This window comes from Phoenix dactylifera, chromosome 17 (genome assembly GCF_009389715.1).
Source record: "Phoenix dactylifera cultivar Barhee BC4 chromosome 17, palm_55x_up_171113_PBpolish2nd_filt_p, whole genome shotgun sequence".
Classification (NCBI taxonomy): domain Eukaryota; kingdom Viridiplantae; phylum Streptophyta; class Magnoliopsida; order Arecales; family Arecaceae; genus Phoenix; species Phoenix dactylifera.
In genome coordinates, this window is record NC_052408.1 from 12,527,864 (window position 1) to 12,548,808 (window position 20,945).

Genomic DNA, 20,945 nt, shown 5'->3' on the forward strand with positions numbered 1-20,945 from the left:
AGATAACATGACTTACCTATGGTAATGTTCAAGGAAGGACATGAAAGTTATGGAGCTATAGATTGATATAATAAATGTGAGGACATGTGCAAGCGTGTGTTTAGTCCCACATCGGTTATTCGCCGAGAAGATTTTAGGTATAGGACTAAGTAACCTAAAAAATACCTTCCGACTAGCCTTTTTGGATGAGATCTTGAGTTATAAAAAATGGTATTAGAGCGGACCAAATCTATAACCTATGTGGATTAGGAAATACTGCAGTACGGATTCATTGGGGCTGACCACGGGCCGATCGTGATGTTTATGATTAAATTTGAATGTATTTGAACTTTTAGCATGATGAGGATGTCAGGGTTTGAACAGAAGAAATATGCCAGGACCTACGTACATGAGCATGTGTTTAGTCCGATATCGGTTATTCGTTGGGGTTCTGGGTTGTGATAATAAAGAATGCTCAAAAGGTTTAGGTCCTTGGTGACTCTATGGGTTATGTTTTCCTCATGGTGATTTGAGAGAGCTGCCCCGCTGTCCTTTTACATATACTTAGCTTCTTTGAGGATAATGGGATGCCGACGCCGATGCGAATTGTCAAAGGTTATTTGTTTGGTATTGGTCTTTGGAAGAAGCCCAGCAAACATTGAGGAACAGCTCCACCTCATGACAATGGATTGTAATGTCTTTAGTCTAGAGACCTCTATGAAGCAAGTATGAAAGATTAATTTAAAATTATAGAATCCTATTATTGGTCTTCATTAGATGGGGGTGACATGAGTGGAACTCTTTATAAGCACCGGCCGTGGCTCATCCATATGTGGGATAAGTGCTGCTCCTTTATTTTTCTAAGGAAATAAGAGAAAAGGCAATCCCAAGAAGCATGTGGCTATAGTATGGTTTCATGTTATCATGCATTTCACTTGCAACCTCTTTCTTTATCCTAAGGCATCATAAATTAACAAGGGAAATAAGCAGGATCCTCCTTAAGTGAATTGACACTTTCTCCTAAATAGCAACCATGCTTTATGACCTTTTCCCATAGTAATACTTTATGGAATTCCACTTTAGCCTAAAACCCAAATGATCAGATTGCCTCATCCTATGATCTTATGCTTGGCCTCATATTGCTACTGATTTGTTTTTTTTTGCATATATTTGCAAATATATCGACTTTGTAGCAATAATGTTATGATATCCACAGTTTCACATATTTATTATAACTTTGCTGACGTCGATCTCAAGGCTGGATTGTGTGAGGCCCAATAGTCCCACATCGGAAAGACTCGTTCCAGAGCCTGGGCATATGAGGCGGGTGTCTCCAAATCCTGCCGACGCGTTTTGAGTGGAAAACAAAACCGAGGAGGGGTGAAGGACGCTTGTGTGAAGCCCCAGAACCGGACAATATCTAGCAGGGGAGCCCCGTGTTCCCTCCTCATGTGGCCCCCACGTGGGCACTGGGTGCCTCACGTGCCTCGCAGAGGCGGGGGCGTGACATTTGGTATCAGAGCCGAGGATGGCTCTTGTCCGATGGTGGGAAGGGTGTGAGGCCCAGTAGTCTCATATCGGAAAGACTCGTTCTAGAGCCTGGGCATATGAGGCAGGTTCTCCTAATCTTGCAGATGCGTTTTGGGAGGAAAACAAAATCGAAGAGGGGTGAAGGACGCTTGCGTGAAGCCCTAGAACCGGACAATATCTGGCAGGGGAGCCCCGTGGTCCCTCCTCATATGGCCCCCACGTGGGCACTGGGTGCCTCACGTGCCTCGCGCAGGCGGGGGCGTGACATTTGGTATCAGAGCGGAGGACGGCTCTTGTCTGATGGTGGGAAGGGTGTGAGGCCCAATAGTCCCACATCGGATAGACTCGTTCCAGAGCCTGGGCATATGAGGCGGGTGTCTCCAAATCCTGCAGACGCGTTTTGGGAGGAAAACAAAATCGGGAAGGGGTGAAGGACGCTTGTGTGAAGCCCCAGAACCGGACAATATCTGGCAGAGGAGCCCCGTGTTACCCCCTCATGTGGCCCCCACGTGGGCACTAGGTGCCTCACGTGCCTCGCAGAGGCGGGGGCGTGACATTTGGTATCAGAGCCGAGGACGACTCTTGTCCGATGGTGGAAAGGGTGTAAGGCCCAATAGTCCCACATCGGAAAGACTCGTTTCAGAGCCTGGGCATATGAGGCGGATGTCTCCAAATCCTGCAGACGCATTTTGGGTGGAAAACAAAACCGGGGATGGGTGAAGGACGCTTGCGTGAAGCCCCGAAACCGGACAATATCTGGCAGGGGAGCCCCGTATTCCCCCCTCATGCGGCCCCCACGTGGACACTGGGTGCCTCACGTGCCTCGCGCAGGCGGGGGCGTGACATTTGGTATCAGAGCCGAGGACGGCTCTTGTCCGATGGTGGGAAGGGTGTGAGGCCCAATAGTCCCACATCGAAAAGACTCGTTCCAGAGCCTGGGCATATGAGGCGGATGTCTCCTAATCCTGCAGACGCGTTTTGGGTGGAAAACAAAATCGGGGAGGGGTGAAGGACGCTTGCGTGAAGCCCTAGAATCGGACAATATCTGGCAGGGGAGCCCCATGTTCCCCCCTCATGTGGCCCCCATGTGGGCACTAGGTGCTTCACGTGCCTCGTAGAGGCGGGGCGTGACAGATTGGAAGGTGGAGAGTTGGCAGCCACCACAAGAAGCATGTATGAAATGCATCCAAGTTTCACGGTGCAGCCAAACAGAAGAAGCATGCATGAAATGCATCCAAGTTTCATGGTGCTTGCCTGCTTGGTGAACGAGGATTAAGCTTTGGATTCACAAAGTTGATCGCAAGTAGTTGAAATAGCTTGATGGTTATAGTTAAGGCATTCACATGATAAATATTTTCATATTCATCAGGATTCTTCTAGCTTTCTTTTCGTGCTTATCAATTTTGGAAAGCTATTAAGGTTACAATTCCTAATCCTAAAATTTTCTTATCTTGAGGTATTTGTGTAATGGCCAGGCAACAATGCTGAGTATTTGAAGAAATTTTATGGGGTTCAATGATCAAGAAACTCTTTTTGATATGTTTAATTACATCTATCAAGTGATCATTTAAACATATCTTTTCTCATATCTTTTTTCTCATTTATCTTGCAGCTTCAATATTAATCTCATCCGAGTGCTAGATTTTTCATCTGTATGAAACAAGCTTTTTTTAAGCTAGAGGATGTATAATTATTTCCCTTTATGTATTCATTTGATATATCATTTGGTACACCTATCCACTTGTTTAGGCTACCAAATTTCTTTATTCACTTCCATACACATTTTCTTTTTAGGATATGATTTTATCTAGTTACATCTATGGCTCCACTTGAAGTTTAAGGTTAAGAGATACCATAATGTAATTATTTTGTTGCATTGGATTCACTATAAAAAGATAAAGACATAAACAAGCAAATCAAATCGATTAAGTGGAGTGGAGATCAATTGGAGTGGTGCCTCCACAGTCATGCGATCACTGCATGCCTTTATGACGATGAGATCTAGTGCACACGGTGATCTTTCTTCTGGAGGAATAAGATCTCCTCGAAAATAGAATAATAAGATGAGAGGAAGAAGTAACAATAAGAAAATTCTCAAATTCACGTAACAATGGAGAAGAGAATTAGAAATTTAATTCAATTCAATATGCAGACACTCCTACTTATAGTTGTAGGACCTCTTGAACCTACCCATCTTAAAACCAGTTTAGAAATGCAGAAAAAGAATATTCCACATAATATGTTAGGATTTGATTCGGCGCAAATGTTTGCAAAGCAGTATTTTTAGTTTGATTGTTGGGATTTATAGACATGGTTGAAATGTTTTGAAGGAATATCCTTCCAAGGATCATTAAACAAGTTTTCTTGACTTCATGTGATGGCAGGGCAAGCAGCAAGCAGTGCACCAGAATTCAATATTCAATCAGCTCTGTGAGATGGGCCTGGGTTTATAGAAGCCCTCCTGTTTGCATTCACCTCCAAAGAAATTGTTAGGCAAAAGCACTGGTTCCCATTTAAAGAGCATTAAACAAACATATCTCTTGCCTTGTATGGTCTCCGGATGCTTGGACGAAATGAGTCGTCCCAAAGAGTGCCGGTGCCGACGACCTTCAAAAGGTCGCAAGACACGACAACCTAAAAACACAAACACATAATTTAATTGTCACCGTAGAGTGAACGCTTCAGTGGCAGTATGATTTCATTGGTCAGGTGTGGAAACTTGCAGGTTGGATGGTGGAGATTGGAAGGCCTCAAATCTATTGTATTAGCTTCTATAAAGGCCGCACTTACCCACTAATCTAAGTGTGTCTATAAAATGGATATTATAACTAAGTAACATGCACCTGCTAAAGTATCCTGGAATATTCTAGGAAGGAATACTCTGGATATTGCGAGCTAACAATGTAAAATATATATATGTATTTTCTCTTTGTTTATATACCTTTAATATATGTATATGTTTGTTATATGAATTTCCTTTAATATATGACATATGTTTGGATTTAGGTCATCAGTTGTTTATTCTATTTGTGTGGTCTATGGGAATAGTTGGGTTGTGGCTGATAGTGGTAGTAGAAGCCATCTCTGAGGGTTGTTGGATGCTTTGAGTGTTGCAAGTGGAATATATTTTATTGCTTGCTATTGCAGAAAGTTGTGACCCATATCAAAAGCTTGTTTGGTCGGACGAAGTTGCACTCTGGAATGGAAATAGGAATGGATGACTCTTATTCCAGCCATTTGGTTGGAGAAAGTTCCATTTCATTTCTATTTTAGAGAAAATGGGAAATGTTTTTATCCCTCAAAACCCATTCTCTATTCTTCTCTAGTATTCAAATTTTTATGCTGATTCTGGTCACGAACCAAATATGCCAGGGGATATGGCCATTTCGATTTCCATTCCATTCTATTCTAATTCCGATTGTGAATGAAACACACTATAAATTCATATACAAATGCTTCTCACTTTGAGCTTCGAGCTCACGTGCCTCTTCAGCCGCCAACATGTGCACTTAGAATTTAGACTTCCTTCAATCACAAATCAAGCAGGTTCCTCGATACTAATAAGCATTACCTTACATATCAAAGATAATTCGTTCATTCATTCATCCGAGCCTATATATCGGTAGTATTTCGCATGGATTGTTAGGGTTTGAAACAAGCCGAATGAAGACCAAACTTCATCTCGCTAGATCTCAAGTTAATTACTTCAAAGGTGTACTTAACCACAAATCAAATATAAGCTTACCACAGCTAAATCTTCAGAAGCTGAGCACAGCTTTAGCTCAACTTGTTTCCTAATCTAGTAATTAACAAGCCATTTTAAAAACTGAGCTCCAATGATGCTCACAAGCAGCTTGAGTTGGTGGTGCCTCTGACATGCACAAGCTACTCAATCATGGGGCTAGATAACAAATGCTGAACCAAACCATCAAACTAGATCTAGTGACTCATGTGCCTAGCCACATGCCAAGGGCCCATCCTAACTAAGAAACAAAAAACATCACTAGTGAACCTAAATCCACTCTCTTCGCTGTAACCTGCCCTACCTTCCTCCACATTCATTCCGGATAAGGGGTGCATCTTTCTCACAAGCTAACCATTTTGAGACCTTTGCAAGAAGATAAATGATGGAGTTCGGATCGTTTTAAAATCTCTTAATTATTTAAGAGATTTGGAATTTTTTTTTTTCTTTTCAAGGTTTGTTTTACCCTAATCAAAATTTTCGGAGATAATGAGTATGGAGTCCAATTCAGTCCTTTACAATCTATGATAATTTTTTTAAAAAAAAATAAATAAAGGAGGACGCAGATGTAGCCACCTCGTTCAGTATCTTTCCCCGCCAACCGCATTAGCTGCGAGGAATGTTCCATCGAGAATCTAGAACCACCGGCATAAACGCTAATCAAAGAGGGTCCAATTCTCCCAGTAATGGGTTCTTTCCATAGATAATATTTAGTATTATCATAGAAATAATAAGCTAATAAAAAAATTAATCATTCATTCAAAACTTTGACTGCCTTTTCCATATTGCCATAAGTGTCATTGTTAACCATTACAACAGAAATAACCGGTGATAAAAAAAATGATGTACACTGTGACCACTAATAAAATGAAGTATTAAATTTTAGAATTAGTTACCGAAAATGTTAACTTGTGAAATAAGTCCTTGGCAACGGTTATAATGACCGTTAATTATTACAAAACATTCATAGATTAGCATTTAGCAGGCACAATCTAAAACATATTAATGCAGATTAAGCGAGTAAATTAAAGCACCATGTTCCTCTTTAGATAATATTTTATATTATCTAAATAAACCACCATTTTCATAACTCGCTGTTTTTATGATTTTATTTACAAAAAAGATATACAAACATCAAGCCCTAATTCAAACACTGAGAGGATAAAAAAAAGTTTAAAACATACATTTTGGTTTTTCTTTTTTTTTTTTCCCACAAGAGAAGAAAAGGGAATGCAGGGAGGGAGCTAATGTCTTTAGGGCAAGAACTCGCGGTCCCCCCCGGTCTTGGCCCCGCCGTCCGCCGCTGCGACGGTGTCGTCGGAGGTGGCGCCGCACCTCCGGCAGCGGGAAGGGGCGGGGAAGACGAGGATCTGGCGGCAGGAGGGGCAGGACGAGTGGGACCCGAGCCACGTGTCCACGCACGTGACGTGGAACCCGTGGCCGCAGTGCGGGAGGATCCGGATCTCGTCGCCGGCGGCGAAATCGGCGAGGCAGATCGGGCACTCCGCCAGCTTCACAGATCCATCGAAGGCGAGAGTTGGGAGAGAGCGGAGAGCCTTCTTCTTGAGCCCCTTGGTGGGAGGCGGCGGCGGCGGCGGCGGGGGTGTGGAGGAGGCGCGGCGGAGCCAGGCGCAGCGGGCGACGAGGGCGAGGCCGACGACGCAGATCAGGGCGCAAAGCAGCGTCGCCAGGATCACCACCACGTCGGAGTCAACGGCCATGGGGACCGGTGGCTCCGCCGCCGCTAAGCTGCCGGAGGAATGGAGGAACCTCGTGCGAGAAGGCATTGGCTGGAGAGAGAGTGCGAGTAAGAGAAGAAGAGGGGAGTCTCCGAGCCGGCAACGAGGCTTGTTTATATAGAACAAAAATAAATCGGAAATGGATATTGGATAATATAATAATAACGATAATAAAAACTAAGGGCACGGTCAGTCCTCGTTCTTATTATTTTATACGGTGAGCTGGGAGTGTCCGGTTGGACGAGACTGCTGTTTGGTGCATAAAATGCATGCCCCCAGTGCAGGGAAGGTGAACAATGAGAAAAAGAAGAAGAAGAAAAAAAAAAAAACAAAAATATGTGCCATCCACATGACTAAACAATCCATGTCCTAAAATTTTCAATTTATCCAAATTTTTAATTTTTTTTTCTTTCTTTCTCTCTCTTTTCACATTAGTAATATAAAAACATTAGGCTCCATTGATTGGATTTGAAGTTAGATTCAGGAAGATAAATCAAAATATTGATAATCTGGTGGTCCTGCTAATTTGAGTTATTACATGTGATTTACTATCTTACAAATTATCTATAATAAAAATTATATATTTTTAGAGATATATTAAAGGGTCACAGATGAGTATTACATTGTGTTATTTGTTTTATCTATTTTTAACCATTTGATATATATATAGATTACGATTTTCTAAATTATATAAATTTTTGTTTGCAAATAATTTAAAAATAATAGATCATATTTAACAACTTAGTTCATCAATATTAAACATCCATCTTTCAACTTTAGTTAATTAGATTGACTTCCAATCTTGTTGACTAGATTCTAATCTATCATTCTAGAAGCTTCAAACACAAAATTAGATTATTTTAACAATTTCAACGTCTCTTAATTGCTCGCTCTAATAATACAGAATTGGTGGGAGTTTCTTTCAAATTTCTTGTTGTTCTGTCTGATATATTGGTTACCTTGGTGAGACTGAGATGCATATTTATTGTTTATCCAACATCTAAGTTGCCACAGTCCAGTCTTTGAAGTCAATTATTTGCAATATTTTCTTGTAGATATCAAAAGTAGCAGTAACACCAGTTCTTTATCTTTTGAACCAACTCATCGCAATATTTTGCTCTTGATATCAAAAATAGCAATAACAAGCCTTATCCAAATGATTTGGTTTCCCAATCGCAATCAATAATTGGGATGCAAGATCATTTCTTGGAAGGCATATCCTTCAAAAATGAATTCTTTCTTTTTCTCATTTATAATTCTTGCATCACTCATATTTTTCATTGTCTTCCTTCATGTGATCACCGATATTCCTCTAATGGTCTTATATCTTACCAGCTCAATATGTTTGAATTTTAATTATTTTTATGGCCAAAACATTATTTACACATTTCATGTTGAAGGAAGGCTTGAATATATGGCTGTGAATCATATATAAACTTACAAAATATAAATCATATATATATATATACGTGTGTATGTATGTATGTATGTATATTGTCAATTCTCGTATGGGGAAGAAGTAGTTGAATTGAGCACAAGGCCCCACATCAATAGCCTACCTTGACATGTTTCACAAAACAAGATTACAGGAAAAAGTAAACCTAGAATGCCTGTGGTTGGTGCTCTAAAGTAGTGAAGCATTTATCATGTAGTGATTCCCTCCAACATGGTCCTTTATCTATAGGTGGCAAAGATAACTTTCTCTAATTTCTATTTCATTGCATTCCATGAACATAACTCATGAAGGGTCACATCTCAAAGATTGGTATACCGAAAGGAATTCTCCCTCATTAGCAGTGCGAATTTGTGGCAGGCCTAGCTTTTGGGGTGCTTGCACTGTTGGCATGACTTGCTACACTCCACCTCCATTTTCATCGGATAAATGCATATTGTGGCCAGCTTATCAGGAATGGGTCCCTTCAATTGTTCTAATTTAACCTTGTTAATTATTTTGTCGATGGACCGGTTCGGTTGGTGCCTTGCCATCTTTAACACCTAAGGGACAGTATCACTTTGTGATCACATGGATGCAGTCATCTGCTCATGATGAAGTATTATCTCCTTCTACCTTTCATTCAAGAAATATCTTCTGTTATATAGGAATATCTCTAAAAGACCTTATTTTTGTTGGAGTTTTAATTAAAAAAAAATTAAAATTTCTTATTTCCTAATTTTTAGTTATTTTAAATGCTTTAAAATACCTTTCTGTGACACGCCTATTTCAGAAGAGTTGTAATTCTTCGAAAAAGAACATTGGTTTTCAAAAAAAAAATGGTGTTTCCAAAACATTACGTATCTTCAGAATCATCACTTCTTTTCGATCTTCCGGATAAAGTCTATAAATAGACTTCTTCGAGATTAATTTAAAAACAATCCGATCTTTTTTTTTTCTCACTAGTACTCTATCTCTCTAGAGTTTTTTTTTTTGGGAACGAGATCATCGCAAACCTGCATGTAGAAGGCGAATCATATTTTTAGGGTAGTATATATCACACGCCTCGGTTCAGACAAGCACTTTTCAACCTTCTGATTTTATTGTAGTAGATTATTCATTCATAATACTTCTATTAATAAAGATATTATAGTTTCTAGGCAAAATATTTTCAACAATTTTGCTATTGGCCGAATTATAATATCATATAAAACATATTAACGTCACATGGCTCGAAACATAAATGCTCAAGGTGCAGAGATATCTCCCAAAGCAGGAGGATAAGATTAAAGATATGCATTGCAAAAGAGGTTTTGTGAAGTTCGACTCTACTGGACAATAGAAAGAAGCATGGACAGGTAGGTGGCTCGCTGAATTGTTTAGTTCGTTTGCAGGTGGCACATGAACCTGGCCTCTATGTATACTATATATCCTAGGAGTAATTATCAATGAAAAATAGCACAAGTCACTGCCCCCACACTCCACACCCAGGACTAACCACAATCACAATGCATAGGCGAAACAAACGTAACATAGCTCCATATTTGGTGACCGCAGTTCTAAGTAACAATCCCTTGTCTTAATCATGGAATTTAAATATTTAGTTATGGAATACAGCAATAAAAGGGACATTGGAATAATTAATGCAGCAAAAAGGACCTTGTTTCGTACGTGCGGTAGCCACACAGAACACATGAGAACATGCTTTCGGTGGGGTTGCCTTAATAAATGGGGTGGGGAACCGAGCGTGCTTGTTTGGGCTTCATTTTCTCATATTATGATCACATACTTGTTTCCAAGCTTCGTCAAGATAAGATAACACCTATTTGGAACAAGTCATAATCGTTCCCACTTACTTCGTTTCTAAGCTCTTTTCTTTTTTTTTTGGGTGAAGATATAGCTTTCTTTTTTTTCGGTAAAGGTTTATTGATATAGCTCGAGTGCTCGAGCTGACACGTTGAAACATGAGAAAGAGCTTTGTTTTTTTTTGAACCATTTCATCCATAAAGAGCCAAGCATATTTTCGACCATAGTGATATCCACGGAAAACTAAACACGTCTTAATCGACCATGAGTTGGATTGGGATTTTTTGGATGTCTCACCTATAAGGTTGGCTCAGACGTAAAGAAAGAAAAGGGAAAGAGATAAAAGTTTGCAAAGCTGTGGAGTTGATTTCCACTCTAAACCCAATTTTGTCCAGTTTCAATTCAGATGAGTCCCACCATACTATGGTGAAATCTACTCGAATTTAACCATGGATGATGAATGAGCTAAACACGATTCGAAGGAGCTCGAACCCAAGACGATCTAAAGAATATCACAAATCACCTTTCTAAGGTTCATCTAGATATCATGAAATCTTGAAACTTTATTTTATTTTTTTTGTTTTGTTGGATCCGCTATCTTACAAAATTTTTGAGTAAATACATCCAGTTACAACCAGTCACTAAGACATCATGCATGACAAGAAAAAGTCTCGTACCGTACCAAACTTTTTTGAGATAACCGAGTTCTCCACTTAAAAGTATGGCATATATATTATGATTATTCCTTTCCTAAAAGTCTTATTATTCCCATCCTGTAGGAGATATTTTGCCAAAACCAGAACGTGGCATTCGAAACAAGCATCAACAAAACCATGGATCCAAAACAAGGGAGGCTCCCAGAATCCAAATCTCTTACCAAACAACCATTTGCAGCCCTCGCCACTAAAAAGCATGGAAGTTTCTCTCAATACGTCTGAATGGATCGACATGGGTGAGTGGCGAGCCGACTAAAGTCCACAAACCCCTTACCCTAAAGCAGGCATCCGGCATTGGATAAAAGGCACTACCGCGAAGATTAACACCAGAAGAAACCAATCACATGTAAACAAGTGGGTTAAAAGAACTCGAAAAGCAAAGCACTTAGGCCTCATTCCTAGATAGAAAGAAGTGGAAGTGATATTTGTCTCCTTAAAGTCCGGTTAGCTATGATAGCGAGGAATATGGGGGCCAGTGAAGTGCGAACGACCCTTCTTTCCGTGCTTTAAGAAGCTGGGTTTGCTCTCGCCTTCAATCATGCATTCCTCCTCTCTTATCCACATCTCATCAAAAGACTAAACGCTCCCCCGCCTACACTTCCTCTTTTTCTTCACTATATCCAAGGAGGAAGGATAAGTTTATTTTTTGATCCATAGGAGATAGATTATTAGATATTAACAGCAAGAGGATCGAGTATTCCCCATCAGTCCGCCTGCACAGCACTTCTTAGCCCACTGTATCGATGAATTGGAATTTTCTGAGGGGGGCATTTGATCTACAATTGCTTCAGCTTTTTCTGATTTTCTGGGAAGAACGTCATGCTCTGACGGCTGCATTGGATTTCTAATTGTAATCTGCTTGCTGAATTCTTGCTGTCATCCTTCTCTCCTTCTGGGCTCTGTAAATATCTGTCTCTTCTCTCGATAAAGCTGGGTGGCTATTTCAGCTTCCTTATTTACTCAAAAAATATTAAAATAAAACTATGCACAAAGGATTTAGCCGATACCAAGAAGGTAATTTGGTGTGATCACGCAGAGAAAATCTTTAAAAAGAAAAAAGAAAAAAAGGTCCAAACAAAATGAAATTTATATTCTCAATCTTTTTCCAAAAATAGAGAATAAAGCAGGATTTGATTCTGAGTTTTGGCTATTAGATTTGGTATTTTTCTGATATAGATTTTACAGTTATTGACTTAGGATACATAGGAAAACTTTCAACAAAGAAAAGAATTAAGAACATTAAGAATCATAAAAATTCTATATGAGGAATTTGTCATGATCCATGTGACCTTCTCATTTGAAGAAATCTGGACTAACCTTAATGGCTCAGATATCAAAATTCATCTCTATTGTATCTCTGGACATAATCTTTGCAATTTTGGGCTGATTTTTGCTCTGCCAATTGCGTTCTGGGAAAAGATCGCAATATCGTATTCGTCTAGAAGAAAAACAGAAATTACGTTTTTATTATGGTCAGATGAAGCGACGATTAGTCAGATATGTACATATCACTGGAAAAGCCAAAGACACAATAGGTCAGATCTTACTATAAAGGGTCGGAAACTTTCACGGAAAATGCTTTTTAAGGCATGTTACATTAGTTGCATTCGCATCATAACCCCCCACCAATGGTTAAGGTAATCCTAATCTTTTTTAGCCGTAATACCCGTTCGATAAGTGGAGCTCTGCCTTTACCCTGTAATCCTCTTTCAAGTGGCACTAAATTTCTACAAACTCTCTCCAATCTAATGACCTCAACTGAGTCGTATCTTGTCCTCATATTTGCCAACTTCCAGTGCCTATTATATTGTTTCTCTTCTTTGGAGCAAAACTTAAAATGAATGTACTAGTAAAAATGAAACTACTGTATTAGTAAAAATGGAAGTAGCTACAAAGATTTAAGAGTGGTACAGATGTAAGGAGGAGAAATACTCCATCTTCGAGGTTGACAGTAAGACAAGATTTCTTCATCAAAAAAAAAAAAGACAGTAAGACAAGATTTATGCTTAAAAAATAAGATAACATCAAAGACCAGCTCTGGCTGGACAAAGGCATTTCCTTGTATAGTAGCTTGGATGGAATAGCATGGTGTGTATTATGATGGATTTCACTTTCATCTGATTAATCAATATCATCTTGTTGATAAATCAAACCTTATGTCCGATTCAAATATAATTTTATTTTGTGAATAGTTGACAGATAGTAAAGTTTCTTGATCTTTTTCCACTGTCATCGGTTATCTTTTGTTATAACAGCTATTATAACAGCCGTTATTGTTGCTAAAAATTCCCAATCAATGGATTGATTAAGTAAATAACAGACATTATCTTCATCATAACTATGGTAAATAAAGGAATCAGGGGTTTAGGGGGTATTGGCATGATGGGCACCAGGGACATTCACATCAACAAGATTCATGTCTAATCTTTTGTAGTATCAAAATTTGAAATGGTCCATATAATATATTTCAACATTAGCTTGTAAAAAGAACCAAAAGAATTATAGAGTAAGAAGAACCATAATGCATACAATCCAATGCATGACGCTAGTTTTGCCATCCAGAGATCTCCCAACAGCTGCCAGCATCAATCACCATCCTCATGATATACTGCACCTCAAGTGAATAAAATTTCTCTTATCGCATCTCGCTCATCAGCTGCTCTTCGTAGTCTCAAGCTCTTGTGAGATGACGAGTACTTTACTATGTTAGAGCTGGCATCGACTGTAGCTTTAGAGGAGTGATTTCCACAAGTCACCAACCATTGTACAACTTGGATTTTGTATCGTGTTGCATCCTCTCAGAATTTCTCTTATACCAGTCAAATTAAAACATGAGGCGAGAGGGGGAGAGCGAGAGAGAGAGAGAGAGAATGCATCACTGTAATACTATAGATGCTGCTTCTTTAGGAAAAAAAGAACCATTCACTGGATTTGTAAAAGTACAGCATACTGTTCACAAGATTGTGAAGAGAATCTAAGCACCTTTTCTGTTGTCAAAGAAAATGTTGATAAAGAACAGAATTCCAATTTCTTTCTTCTCTTTAAAGGAAAAAAAACACTGGAGTAAGCATGGAAAAAGGAAAACATCAAAACCACATGGTTCTCCCCAAAATGGAAGGATTACTTTCCATTTGGAGGCATTACTCGCAAAAGCTCCACATCCAGTTCAAAGGTAGCCCCTGGCTGCATTATAAGCATGAATAAACATGGTGTTAGAGATGGCTAAGTGGTTCCTATATGAACAAGTGAAAACTTGGGATGAACTTTCCTGCAGGCTAAGTGAACACACTCATAATTAAATGCTATAAAAATGAGCACTTGGAAAAACGTCTTGGGCTGGTTCAATTTGAGGCTCACACTTTGTATATTATAAAAAAAAACTCCAACCATCTTATCCAGAAAAGAAAAACATAATTCCAAATTCTTAATGTGGTTTTTACCGGTATTTCATTCATTCCCTTTTTTCCATAGCCAGCCTCTGGAGGAACTATTACTACTCTCTATAAAATTGAGATGGAACATAGATATTAGAAATCCAATCATTAAAATTAAAAGGAAAGCACTTATGCCAGAGTGAGAATATAACTGGTATTTATATTTTTTGAGAAGATGTATAATACAATGGATGCTCGATATTACTGAAGTCTACCTTTCCTCCTACTTTCATCCCTTCTGTTATTGAGTACATTGCTGGTGGGGGTTTTGGCGCAGCCTGGGCTGAATAAAGGCCATTTGCATTGTCCACAAATTCACGCTTCCTTTCTTTGCCTGGTGGTGACCCAACAGTGAATTCATAAGGCTACAAGAGCACAGAGGAGCTTTGTCAATACCAGCTTTAAAGTTCAGCTTGGATGAATAGCACAGAATCAGAATAAATATTTAGACTTTGAGGTTTAAAAAGATATGCTTTAAGCAGTATTTCCAACAGATTGAGATTTGACAGTTCATCACACCAGATACATCATAGATATAGATAATCAAGTCAATTTATAGTGAAGGTAAATATAGTTCATAGATATGGATATAGGTAAAATAGTACCCATGGGTCTCCCTCCCTCTGTCACTCATTCAAAAAAGAAAGACTACTAATTTCATCCAAGAATTTCTATGAAGGCTCAAAAAATCTCCAACCTACAGCACTACATTTCGGAAAGCGAACATATAAACAGCATAATAAATTATTTCACATGCCAAACAAATAAGTAGTTATACATGGTATTCTGCTCCATGCTTACCGTAGAAAGAAAACTTATGAATCATGGCCCATCCAAGATGCTTATGTCCTTGTTGCATCTGGACTTGGTGTATCTTTTGCTTGATTATGTTGTGTTCTAGTACCAAGGTACTTGGCAAAAGAGTTGGCTTCACCCTGCTCCAAAGTTGTTGCACTTGAACTAAAAATCCCCTTCTGCTGATGGATAGTGGTTTCTTATTGTCATTTTCGACAAGATCACCTCTTTTTGAGCAATTTATTGGTTGACATTTTATGGGATTTCTTGTACTTTTGATGTGGCACTGTATCTTGTGCTTCTGATCACTGCATTTATTTTCTTCATGAATTTATGTGATTTCCCATCCTTTCATCAAAAAAGGAAAAGAAAAAGAAAAAAACACTCTATCACAGCCCAAAATATGCAAATCTTAATTGGAGCTGCAGTTTGACCAAGCTTCAAGAGTAGGATAAAACTATCTTTCCAGAGTCAATTCCAATAAGATCACTTTTTTTTCCTCATCAAATTGGCAGCAGTAAGCATGATCTTGTTGTTGAACTACTGAAATCCCAGCTATTTGGCTCTTGATTAATATAACAGAAGGTCAATTATCAATATTCTTTTACTATTGGCTTCAAATCAACGGCTTAGGGATCTGTGTCAGTTTACTTTTCTTCCACATATGGATCTCATTTGTAGATAACTCCATGCCATCAGCTTGATATCAATTCTTGGGTTCAGAGAATGGCTCAAGTCTCTGAAAACCCGATAGTCCGCTCATTAATTTTCTGATATTCATACATTTGGATGATGCCATCTTTGTGTTAAGCCCAGTAGAAAACCATATATTTTCACTCCCTAAATGCAAATATTTCTTGGGATTTTATTAATCCATCCTAAAAAATGATGGTATGAATTTCTTTACGGAAAAATGGGCTATTGAATAATACAGATGTTTCAAGGGTAAGTTTCTAAGCTAGAACTCGCACAGCATACTTGATCAGATAGCCAATGTACTTTCTAACTGCATAAAACTATCATCTCTAAATCTACTGAAAGATTTTTTAAAGTTTTTATTTTGAGACTGAAAATTATTTAATGTTGCCAAAGAAATTTATTGATTTAACTTTACAAAACCTAAGTAAATGTGATGTAGAATGTCTATTAATATATATCCACTGTCTTCTATACTAATTTTTTTATATATAACAGGGATCCATTATAGCGGTGGTAGTCCGCTAGATACTAGTTGATTTGCACTTTATGACATAAAATCTTCTAGGAATGATATATCCTTGTCATTTCAGGACAAATAAATTATATAAGAATGAATGTACAGTATACACTTGAAAGAATTTTTGAAGGAAAGACTGCTGCTATTTATCTAATTTACATAAATTTATAGCAAGTCACATTTGTGAAAAAAACCTGTGCAATACTGCGGTTTCCAGCTAAAAGCTTAGATTCACGACTTGACACAGCTGTAATGCCACGATATAAGCAATCAAAATGTACCTACAAGAACACATGTTGTAAAATTTGAGCTTTTATATTTTTTCTCTGGGGGAATTTCTATCACTTCATCAAGAAAAATATGCACTTAGTTTCAAATCTAACCTGCACTGTTGAACCTTTCTCAGCTTTTGGGCCCTTTCCTTCAGTAATATCATAATACTTCAATCCATCAGCTGTTTTGAACATTTAGATTTCAGAATCATCGAAAAACAATAAGGGAAATGGTAGGCATACTGTTCAGTGCTCGGAGAGATTTGAAATAAGTTTATCCAAGTGGACAATAAGTCATGAGTTACTGGATGTCAAAACTAATAATTTGTGGAACCTGTATTTTCAGTTCTATTAAGGCTTTCATTTTGTTTCACAAACTCTGGTAAGACCAACATGTCCGGCTACGCAGCATGTATTTAGAAACCAAATTGTAACTCTCCCTAGAGCTGCCTGGATTAATCACATAGCATTTAAATGGAATTTTTACAACACTCTTTATAATTTTGAATTAGAATCTAGATATGTAAGATTCCAAGTCAACATCAGAAAACCAAACTGTTATTGCAATGCTTGCTCGTGGTGCAGCAAAATTAGCATAGTTTCTGTGGGATTTCCCGTTACATATTGCATGCGAATCAAGGAGGTTATGTATTCTGTCTAGTATGATAAACAACAAACTGCAGCTTCAGCCGTAAACAAATTGGCTTTCGTCAAAAAAAAAACCCATAAACAAATTGGCAAAGAGAAGAAAACTGCACAATGCGACAATAAATTTTAAGCAGAACCATGCGAAGAAAATCCACAAGATTAGGCACAATTTCAATTGTAGAAGCACAAGGTCAAAGAATCTAACTGATCCATTACTAAAAGGTCCATCAACAGTTGTTGAGGCTGCAACATCAAGAGAATTGGGGCTAAAACCTAAAACTGAAGTGCTGCAGGCCCTGAACATCCCTAGATGATTCAGAATGGAAACTCCAAGGGGGTAGCTCCTACCTGTCTTGCGAAGGGTCGAGCATTAGTCCACATGTCAAGAGGAGGTTTCCTATCCCCTCATTCTATCCAGTGTCAGCATACTTCTTTCTGTTTCACTTTTATGGTTTTTCAGTAAAGATGGGGAACTCATTATGCCTCATCTTGATATCTTGGACGGTTTATGGTATGTCCATTATTCTCTTCACTTCCTAATGTTGTTATTTTGTTTGCGTATGACCAACAACATCGCCCGCAAAAAGGGAAAAAATAAAAATAAAACAAATGTAACAGTTCAATTTAAATGCCACAGAAAGAGAACTTCCTACTCTGAAAATTCAAATGGCGAGTAACAAATTATAAAGAAATTCTAATTCAGTTCCCTGAAATGGATTCCTTCAACATGCCAAATTCAATAGAACTTAATCACCCAAAACTGATCTACAGAGTAAAAGGGCCACTAGTCCAATAACAATAACTTCAATACCAAAAAAGGAAAGGACAAAAAAAATTGGATGACAATGCACAAAGCCAATTTTACCAAATGTATTCTTCCACTATCCAACAAATCATCCAAAACCAAAAAAAAAAAAAGTTCATTGGAAACACACAAAAAGATAGACATAAAAACAAAAAGAGAAAGAAGCACACAAAAAGATAACATCAGGTATAGAATCCATTCATGAGATAGAGAAAGGTTAAGATACGGGAATATAGAATCCATCTATGAGATAGAGAAAGGTTAAGATAAGGAGACTAACGGCTAGTCATGTACTCCTCAGGAGAGATGGCCTTCCTGCCCCTCCTCTCTCTGGCCTGCGAGGGAAGGGAGAGTGCAGCCAAGTTGAAGGGCAGAACAGAGATCAGAAGAGCATCTCTTCTTGATATGAGCAGTGGAAGGACATTAGGACTCGGCTGTTGCAATAGCTTCTTGTGTGCTGCTGCTGCTGCTGCTGTCTCGATGGGTGGAGGGTAGAGGAGAGTGTCATCAATAAGTGCTTTGGGGAAGCTATGAATTGAAGCCATGGCCGTTGGAATGGTGGGAGTTAAGGGAGCCCGGGAAGAACCGCAATCCTCCAAGTATATCCAGTCCCTGATAAAATTCCAGGAATAACCCACCCATCTGTGATCTGTACTAACGAAATTCCTCAAGTACCCTTCAGGTCGGTGAGGGAATCGGCCCGAGTGGCACACGGATCAGATCGGATATAAATAGATTAAAAATATATTAATTTAAATTAACTTATTTATTAAATGGACCAAATACCTATATTTAAGCTTGATCATTTTATCAAACAGATAATTTAGTCCAATTTACAATAAGTTAAAATGAGTTAAATGAATTAAATGGCTAAACATTATCATCCCCACCTTTAGGTAGAATTCCAATTATTTCATCAATTGGCTTTGGCAACTTATTTTCTAAAATTAACTGAAATCGACATGTTCATGCCACATATAACGAACAATATCGTATAATTCACTTTCAAATAGATTCAGAAATTTCAAACATGTCAATTTATGAATCTTAGCTTTGCTAATATTGATGCCTCAACCAATAATTTGGACATTGAGCTATATAGCAAACCAAATGCAAAACTATTTTTAATATTTTCTTTTCCAAAGAAATTAATAGGAGGATACATCATTAAGCATGATGCATGCCAAAAAAATATATCAGTTTCGCAATCTTTCAAAAATAGAAGGGTAACAATTTTTTTTTTAAGAAAAAAAGGGCTATAGAAACCAATAGTTGGCATGTGTGATAAAATTTTTATCGAAAAAATTCTGAAAAGGTTATGAGAATTTTGCAAAAAAAAGAAAGTTCACCCACTTCTATCGAAACAGAAATGCATTAATACGACTCACTAGTGCTAGCATACGCATAAAACTATTGTGCGGAAAATCTTTATAGAACAATAATGCGGACATTTTCACCTAATATGTCCTGGAAAGTGGAAAAGCGGCTAACTTTGGTGCGGTCACCATGCATAAAAGTTATATGCAGACGTAAATCGGCATTAAGTATAACGGAACAGTTTACTCCAAGATTGGGCAGAGTGTACGGAAGCCGCATATAGTTTATATGCGGATAAAATCGGTATAGAAAGCTATATGGGGGCCGTTCGTCTAAAAACTGTCCTGGGAAACACCTGCTCCAGTGTGGTGGCTCCGCATAAACGTACTATGCGGACGCAAATCCGCACAAAAATAACGGAACTGTCGTTTACAAGATGGTGAACCAGTGTACGGATGTCGGCATATAGGTTATATACGGAAGTAAATCCGCATAGAAAGGTATATGCGGATCTACGCACTTCAGATCTACACGGGAAAGCAGAAGCTTATACCGTGGTAGCGAAAGCAGTTGGCAAGCTGGTTTCTTTCTACGCGTGCAGCCGCTCCGCATATCCTAATCATCCGGCGGCCGTGCCGGATCTCCGGCGAACTCCACCTCCCTCACTGCTGTCGTCCTCGCTTGCCAGGATGCAATATTCTCAGGCTCTCTGCCTGTGAGAAGAGTGGTAGGCAGCGAAGCACGACATCTATTCGATGGAATGCTGAAGAGAGACATAGTCTTTTTGATTTCGACGGTCTCGCGTCTTATACCAAGCGGCATTCAAAAATGAGGGACGAGGTTGAGACGAAGAACGAGAGGAGAATCATAGTGACACCAAGACCGAACCTAGTCATGCTTTGGATCGAACTTTGCAGCGGTGGCAACTCCCCATCTCAGACGTGCTGAGAAGTCTTGTTTCTTTCTTCCACTTGGTCAGTCAGGGACACAAGACTTTGTATTATACTAAAGAGAGGTTTCAGCTCTTATTATCTTATTCCATTCAAATTGATATGTCCCACTATATTAATCTCTATAAATTCAATATTTAGTTTGGAACATTTATATATTTTTTCTGTAGGGATAGGTATCTTAATTACTAAACAAGTCATTCAGCCAATCATCACTAAAGAAGAACAGGGGCAAGGTGATTCCACCAATCATTATCACAAAACAATGCTGGCAAAGAACCTAACATCGATGCTTATAATGTTAATGCTGCAGAAGATTTAAGATCCGAGCTCATAAGAAACAAAACTTTTTAGCAAGGGAATTTCCCCAGCTAATGGCTCGGTGCTGTCAACAAAAAAAGTTATCAGGCAAGGAATGTATGTGAAAAATTGATTCTATTTACTTTAGCCAGCTGGTGGCTGAGCCAGTGAATCAATATCTCAAGGTTGTGGACATGCTAATTTGTATGTCCCCTTAATGTTTGTAAATTTAAGCCTAAAAAGAAAGCTGATCAACAAGATCAT

At 38.6% G+C, this 20,945-nt stretch overlaps 2 protein-coding genes across 4 annotated transcripts; both read right to left on the reverse strand.

Annotated features, from left to right (window-relative positions):
• Positions 1 to 6,276: 6,276 nt before the first annotated feature.
• LOC103717860 (RING-H2 finger protein ATL8) lies at positions 6,277 to 7,094 on the reverse strand. Its single transcript, XM_008806403.4, has one exon. The coding sequence runs from the start codon at positions 7,036 to 7,038 to the stop codon at positions 6,505 to 6,507; it is 534 nt and encodes a 177-aa protein (XP_008804625.2). The 5' UTR covers positions 7,039 to 7,094; the 3' UTR covers positions 6,277 to 6,504.
• Positions 7,095 to 13,815: 6,721 nt separating this feature from the next.
• Positions 13,816 to 18,748, reverse strand: LOC103717845 (peptidyl-prolyl cis-trans isomerase FKBP18, chloroplastic). Of its 3 annotated transcripts, XM_008806385.4 has the most exons (6): positions 18,395 to 18,744; positions 16,773 to 16,843; positions 16,584 to 16,670; positions 14,594 to 14,743; positions 14,385 to 14,444; positions 13,816 to 14,127 (listed from the first exon to the last, which is right to left on the reverse strand). In XM_008806385.4, the coding sequence occupies exons 1-6, from the start codon at positions 18,657 to 18,659 to the stop codon at positions 14,065 to 14,067; spliced, it is 696 nt and encodes a 231-aa protein (XP_008804607.2). In that variant the 5' UTR covers positions 18,660 to 18,744; the 3' UTR covers positions 13,816 to 14,064. The 3 variants fall into 3 exon arrangements, with proteins under 3 accessions (XP_008804607.2, XP_038971002.1, XP_008804614.2); XM_039115074.1 differs by lacking the exon at positions 16,584 to 16,670 and having other exon boundaries at positions 18,395 to 18,748; XM_008806392.4 differs by lacking the exon at positions 14,385 to 14,444 and having other exon boundaries at positions 18,395 to 18,745.
• Between the last annotated feature and the right edge of the window lie 2,197 nt (positions 18,749 to 20,945).